The sequence below is a fragment of the Dama dama genome, chromosome 10, assembly GCF_033118175.1.
Source record: "Dama dama isolate Ldn47 chromosome 10, ASM3311817v1, whole genome shotgun sequence".
NCBI classification, from domain to species: domain Eukaryota; kingdom Metazoa; phylum Chordata; class Mammalia; order Artiodactyla; family Cervidae; genus Dama; species Dama dama.
Window position 1 is genome coordinate 27,524,699 of NC_083690.1, and position 6,693 is coordinate 27,531,391.

The following is a 6,693-nucleotide window of genomic DNA, read 5'->3' on the forward strand; positions in this document are numbered from 1 at the left end:
TCTTTATTGAATTTGTTACAACATTGCTTCTGTTTTATGTTTTGGATTTTTGGCTACAAGGCACGTGGGATTTTAGTTCCCCCACCAGGAATTGAACCTGAGTACCCTGCATTGGAAGGCAAAGTCTTAACCACTGGACCATTAGGGAAGTCCCTTGACTGCCTTTTCTCAGTGAAAGGTCTCTGGCCATGGTGGGGCTCTCACTTTCCTGCTGAGGCTGCCTGACAGGCAAGGCTGGCTCCCTCGCTTCACTCTTACCTGAGCCCCTGATCTATGTTCTGCCCAGATCTGACTGCTCATAGGAAGTGGTAGAAATATGTGGGCAGTGCCAGTTTCCAGCTTTGCTGCCTTGTAGCAGTGAAACTTGGAGCCCCAGTTGACTCATCTGGAAACACAGATATTGATACCCATCCCTGCCTCCTTAGCAGACTTCTTTTCATGATCTGAAGTGGAAAATATCAATAGTCATTTTCACTCTTTCAACAAATGTTTATTGCACATTTACTCTGCCACACATATTATCTTGTTACAATGTCAGTCTTCACAGTAACCCTTTGAGGTAGATATTATTGATCTCACTTTACAGATGAGGGAGCTGAGGCTCAGGGAGGGTGGGTGACTTACCAGCTGTGCCTTGAGAGCAAGCTACAGGGATGAGGTCTGCATCTGGTGCTTCTGTACATTTTCCACCCACTTCACTGCCTGGGCCTCCTATTGGTTCAGTTACCTAGGGCTTGACCAGGCCCTCCATCTGAGGCCTCCTCCTCAGCCTTAGTCCCCCTCGGCATTTCCCTCTGCTGCAGATAAGCAGGGGGGATTTCTGTAGACAGTTTTGATCTTAGTCGCACCTGCCACTGAGATAACACTTTGAGAAAAGTCCAGCATCTCACTCTCTTCATTTTCTTTTTTTCTTTTCTTTTTTTTTTTTAGAAAGATCGGGGGAGAGGGGTGTCGAGTTTAATCTATTTGAATCTTTACAGGCACTTCTCTTTTTACAAGCTTGGAAAGTTGAGGGATCCTTGAGGAAAGTCCAAGGGATGAACTGTGGGTCCCAAAGCCCTGACTCAGGAGCCTCCCTCGGGACCCAGTGAGTCCTCAGCGCCGAGGTCAGGCTCAAACCCTGCCAGCGGAAGCTCACCCGCACTCCTCGAAGATGTCTGGGTAGTGCCGGAATAGCACCGGAGGGTCCCGGTCACCTCGGACCGGGGCCCGAGGCACAGCCCGGATCCCGGGCCTCCGGCCCCGCCGCCCCCCAGAGCAGGAGCGGTGGATCCACTGGTGGGCTTCCACGGCGAACTTCCTCTTGAAGCGCATGCCACACTCGGGGCAGGGGAACGGCCGCTCACCCGAGTGCATGCGCCGGTGGCTGACCAGCAGCGAGGGGTAGGTGAAGCGCCGGCCGCAGTCTGCACACACGTGGCGCCGCTGGCTTGCCTGCGCATCCGCACTCGGTAGGGGGGCCGGGGGCTGAGGACCCGCACCCTGGTCCCAGGCAGCTTGTTTGGGTGGCTGTGCTCTGGCCGAGGTTTTGCTGACGGTCGTGCCAGGGCTGTGCTTAACCAGCTCCTCAGGCCTCTCCTTCCCAGGAGCCTTTCTCGGTGCTTTGGCTCCTAGTCCTGCTTCAGGCTCCTCTTCCCTTTTGTTGGGGGTAGCTCCTAGGAAACAGGAATCAAGTTCCTTTTTAAAACACATTTGCTTATATTGGCTCAGGTTATAGGATGCTTTTCCTCAGGGAAGTGCCAGAAAGGTACTACCCGTGAGTAACACACAGGCTTTGAAAAACCATAAGCAGGGTTCAAATCTCTTAGGTGGGCCTTGGTTCCTCATGTGTCAAATGGGAATCATAATGCTTTCTTTACTTCACAGAGTTGTTGGGAGGATTAAATGAGTAGAAGCATCACTTAGTAAATGCTTAATAAGCAGTGGCTATTATTTTTATGGTTTCTCAATTTTTTTTTTTGGTAGGGTTAAGACATTTACAGAGGAAGAAAGACATTTGCTGGTGAGCATTCTGGTGAGGGGCAGTGGGGAGTGAAGAGCCGAGTTATCAACTACTGGGTATTTTCTCTTGTACCACTTTGCCTTGCTTGAGGAATGTAAAAGGCAGACCTGAAGCTGTTTTCATTCTTTTTTTTTTTTTCATTCTTGTACGCTAAGTTGCTTCGGTTGTGTCCAACTCTGAGACCCCATGGTCTGTAGCCCACCAGGCTCCTCTGTCCATGGGATTCTCCAGGCAAGAATACTGGAGTGGGTGGCCATTTCCTCCTCCAAGGGATCTTCCCCACCCAGGGATCCAACCCCTCTCTCTTGTGTCTCCTGCATTGGTAGGCAGGTTCTTTACCTCTTACGGAGTTTTAGTTGTTCCTGAAAATGAGAGAATGAGCAGCGTTTCTAGGAGAGGGAATCTGGGCTCCTGATTCTTATTCTGGTCTCAAGTTGTCCCAAGTTCTGAAAACTTTGTATCAGGTCTGCCTTTTTTCCTTAGCTAGTATCCAACATCGGTTGGCTCTTTCATTCCTTTAGGGGTGCCGGAGGTGGGGGATCTGAAAGGAAACACTGCTAGATGGGAAGCTCTGGAACGCCAGGCAGGGAAGACCTGGGACCATCCCTCACCTCTCAGAGCTCCTCCCAGGCTTTCCCCCTCCTCAGGATCCTGGGCGGCGGGGCTCCAAGCCTCACTCTCCTGTTCCATCCAAGAGATGAGGGCTGGTTTGGGGCCTGGGAATCCTGGGAGAGAACAGGGATCACGGTGCTGGCCTGAGAGGCTGCCCTGGGAAGACGGCGCCCCCCGCATCAGGGTGAGTGCATCTCCTCAAAGTTTAGGCTCAATCTGGACTGGGTCTGCAGTGCGCCTTCCAGAAGGAAGCGGATGCGGGGTGGAAGGACTCCCGAGGGGGTACCTGAAGCACTAGGGATGGGAGGTGGCTGGTGCTGTTGGTGGGATAGGGCAGGATTAAGGCTTACAATCCTCTGGGTCCTTATTTGATCTCCCCTTTGAACCCCAATGAAGCAGGAGGGGGGCTCTGACCCGGGGCCTCACCGAGCGCGCCCAGGTGGCCGTAGGTCTCCCGCATCACGTCCCGGTACAGGGCTCTCTGCGCGGGCAGCAGACACCCCCACTCCTCCGGGGAGAAGTACACGGCCACGTCCGCGAACCTCACGGCCAAGAGCTTCTTGCAACCAGGCCCCGTCTCCCCCGGTCTCAGCACCAGGAGCGGGGCCGGGGGCGGCGCCATGGGGCCTCCCAGCCCCGAGCAGCGGCCGCCTGGTCCCCGCGCCCGGCCTCAGCTCTCGTCGTCCACAAGAAGGGCTCCCGAGCCCGAGGCCCCGCCCAGCCTCGGCTTCCGTACGCAGCCAAGGGAACCGAAGTAGCAGGGCTGGGATTCGGGATTCTGACGGGGACAAATAGACTTCCTCGGTATTTATTCACTTCATGGCAGCTTGGACACAGACACCAGAGTTAAGGAACCCGGAAGGTGCCTCCAGAAAATATGGCGACACCGTGGCTTCAATTCTCACTGTCTGCCCTTAAGGGCGGCGTCCTTTGACCGTATCAAACATGGCGTCCGTCTGGCTTCTCATCGTCCACTTGCCCTTAAATACAATGGCTGTGCAGGTGGGCTTTTAAGGGACTGGAAGGCAAAGGGTAGTTTTCTTGCCTTCAAGAAAGATGGAAGGCCCCGGGCCTTCCAGCACTCTCCCTGCCCGCGTTTCACGGCGGCGGGTGATTGGCCGCGACAGCAGGAAGCGGCTGTGCCGCGAGACAGGGGTTGTGGGGGCGTTTTCGCCCGGAAGTTTCGGTGAGCCGGCTGTGGAACCCACCAAGGACCTCGGCGTTTGTGGAGCCCTGGACTGTGTCCCCGCTCCACACTTCCTAACCGCGGATCCGGAAGCGGGTCCTGGCTCCAGCGGAAAGACGCACACACCTGTCCTAACCCTGGGGGTCGCCGAGGTAGAGACCACGTACAGGTTTACTCTCTTTCCCCCGCGCGGGGCCCACCCGACCCCTTGCACCAGCGGCTCTGCTCTCTTAATCTCTGGACTGGAGTCGTCGTAGGAAGGTGCTTGGTGAAGCTGGAACTAGGAAGTTTTAAATTGTGTGTGTGTGTAAAATTGCTTTATAATGTGTTGGTTTCAACCATAAATATATATATAGTCTCCCTCTTTAGCGCCCTCCCACCCTAAGTTTTGGTTTAAGTTTTTACAAAATAATTAATGTGCATGGCTTTTAAAAGTTAATACAGCGACTTCCTTGGTGGTCCAGTGGTTAAGACTCGCTGCTCCTAATGCAAGGGGGCCCAGGTTGGATCCCTGGTTGGGAAACTAAGATCCTGCCTGTGTCATTGGCGCAACCACACCATGATGAACATATGAGTGTTTGCCACAAAATTCTTCATTTATTTGTCTGTGTTGAGTCTTGGTTGTGGCATGCGAGATCTTCATTGCGTCATTCAGGATCTTTCTTTGCGATGCAGAGCCTCTCTAGTTGTGGCTCCTGGGCTCGGTAGTTGCAGCGCTCTAGCTTAGCTGCTCTGTGGCATGTGGGATCTTAGTTCCTCAACCAGGGATCATCTGGGAGTTCCCTGGATGGCAAAGTGGATCCTTAACCACTGGACCACTAGAGAAGTCTTACTATAAAATTTTTTTTTTTTTTTAATAGCTCAGCTTTTTATTGAATGTGTTACTAAAGAGGTTTAGTCAAAAAGACCAAAGCCCATGTCATCATCAGACTCTTCAGATTCTTCTTTCTTTGCTTCTACTTTCTTCTCCTCAGCTGGGGCAGCAGCGGTGGCTGGAGCAGGACGTCCTGCTAGTGCAGCACCAGCTGCCGGGGCAGGTCCACCAGCCCCCACGTTGCAGATGAGGCTCCCGATGTTGACATTGGCCAAAGCCTTTGCAAACAAACCTGGCCAGAAAGGCTCAACATTTACACCGGCTGCTTTAATGAGGGCATTGATCTTATCCTCCGTGACCGTCACTTCATCGTCGTGCAGAATGAGGGCAGAGTAGATGCAAGCGAGCTCCGAGACGGAGGCCATGGTGCAGGCGAGTGCTAGGTGGGGGCTGCCGGGCGCGGTGCTAGTCGCCGGATAAAGTGAGGGCCTCACCCCAAAACGGCCTTAGCTTCCTCGGAAGAACCGAGCACCTTAGCGGCAGCGGAGGAAAGAGTATAAAATTCTTTAAACTCTAGAAATGTTGAAAAATTTTCACACTAAAATGTTGAGGAGGCAGCTCTGCTGCTATTCATTCTTCAAATCATAAAGATATGCCTAGATGCCTTCACATTTTATCTCTGACAACTCTGTGAAGTTGACACTGGTCTAACTTGGCAAGTGAGACAACCAAGGCTCAGAAATGTTGAGTAATCTCCTTAAGGCAGGATGTCCCTAGGTGTGGTTAAGAATCCACGCCTACCAGTGCAGGGGAAAGTGGTTTGATCCCTGGTCTGAGATGATTCCACAAGCTGTGGAGCAATGAAGCCCTCAAGCCACAACTACTGAGTCCATGTGCTGCAGCTACTGAAGCCCTCACACCCTAGAATCCATGCTCCGCAACAAAAGGAGCCACAGCAATGAGAAGCCTCCGACTGCAACTAGAGAAAAGCCCCCGCTCTCTGCAACTAGAGAAAGCCCACGTGCAGCAATGAAGACCCAGCACAGCCAAGAATAAATAAATTGTCTAAAAAATAGATGCTTAAGGCTACACAGCTAGTGGGGACTGAGTTGAAATTGGAATCCAGGTCTACCAATTCAGAAGAGGCTATGTGGCAAAGTAAAAGTAACCCTCACTTCCCATTAATAATCATTTTTGGAAAACATATTCAGAGAAGTCTTTGGTCAAGAGATACCAATATTTGAGCCTCCAGCACCACTCCTTACATGCAGACATACTTAGTCCCACCAACCTTGTGTTTATTCTTTGAAGAGTTTCCTGTTCTAAAGTAGGGCTAGCAGATCTCAATGGGTCAGAAAGACCTCTCAACTGTTGACACATACAAACTTACAGTAAAAATAAAGATGGAAGATAGCTATGCCATGATTTCAACTCTAATCACAAGTAATATACTCCTTCTTAAAAAAAAAAAAAAAAATTCCCCAGCATATTTCCAGCTGCAGTTCAAAAAGCAGAACACTCTGAGGAAATAATCCAGAAAGAAAAGCCAGTTAGGTGAATTAATTTCCAAGTGTGAGCAGGAGCCTCAGAAAATGGATTCAACTGCTGTATTTAAAATGGATAACCAAGACAGACCTACTGTGTAGCACAGGGAACTCTCCTCCAGGTTATGTGGCTGCCTAGACAGGAGGGAAGTTTGGAGGAGAATGGATACACTTAGGGGCTTCCCAGGTGGTGCTAGTGGTAAAGAACCCGCCTGCCAGTGCAGGAGGTGTAAGAGACGCCGGTTCGATCCCCTGGAAGAGGGCATGGAAACCCAATCCATTGAGAATCCCTTGGACAGAGGAACCTGGGGATGGGGCTATGGTCCATAGGGTCGCAAAGAATCAGACAGGACTGAAGCGACTTAGCAGGCATGCACGGATACATGTACATGTACAGTCCCTTTACTGTCCATCTGAAAATATCACAACATTGTTAATCTGCTATCAAACTGAAAGTGTTAGTCTCTCAATTGTGTCCCACTCTTTGTGACCCCTTGGACTTCAGCCCGCCAGGCTCCTCAGTCCATGGAATTCT

At 51.4% G+C, this 6,693-nt stretch overlaps 2 protein-coding genes across 3 annotated transcripts; both read right to left on the minus strand.

Annotated features, from left to right (window-relative positions):
• Positions 1-468: 468 nt before the first annotated feature.
• Positions 469-3,556, minus strand: ZNF688 (zinc finger protein 688). 2 transcript variants are annotated; one of them, XM_061153232.1, is made up of 3 exons: positions 3,041-3,556; positions 2,614-2,727; positions 469-1,655 (listed from the first exon to the last, which is right to left on the minus strand). In XM_061153232.1, exons 1-3 carry the CDS (start codon positions 3,234-3,236, stop codon positions 1,135-1,137), a joined length of 831 nt encoding a protein of 276 aa, XP_061009215.1. In that variant the 5' UTR covers positions 3,237-3,556; the 3' UTR covers positions 469-1,134. The 2 variants fall into 2 exon arrangements, with proteins under 2 accessions (XP_061009215.1, XP_061009216.1); XM_061153233.1 differs by lacking the exon at positions 2,614-2,727.
• A 1,092-nt stretch (positions 3,557-4,648) lies between these two features.
• Positions 4,649-5,077, minus strand: LOC133063631 (large ribosomal subunit protein P1-like). The gene has a single exon (XM_061153234.1). It carries the CDS (start codon positions 5,037-5,039, stop codon positions 4,695-4,697), a length of 345 nt encoding a protein of 114 aa, XP_061009217.1. The 5' UTR covers positions 5,040-5,077; the 3' UTR covers positions 4,649-4,694.
• Positions 5,078-6,693: the final 1,616 nt, after the last annotated feature.

What these genes read in the sequence shown, in the direction of transcription:
- ZNF688 (XM_061153232.1), bottom strand. Translation starts at nt 3,236, where the DNA reads ATGGCGCCGCCCCCGGCCCCGCTCCTGGTGCTGAGACCGGGGGAGACG. An exon ending in CGGCCACCTGGGCGCGCTCG is followed by an intron (nt 2,728 to 3,040) that starts GTGAGGCCCCGG and finishes GTTCTCTCCCAG; the next exon opens with GATTCCCAGGCCCCAAACCA. An exon ending in CCTGGGAGGAGCTCTGAGAG is followed by an intron (nt 1,656 to 2,613) that starts GTGAGGGATGGT and finishes CCTGTTTCCTAG; the next exon opens with GAGCTACCCCCAACAAAAGG.
- LOC133063631 (XM_061153234.1), bottom strand. Translation starts at nt 5,039, where the DNA reads ATGGCCTCCGTCTCGGAGCTCGCTTGCATCTACTCTGCCCTCATTCTG.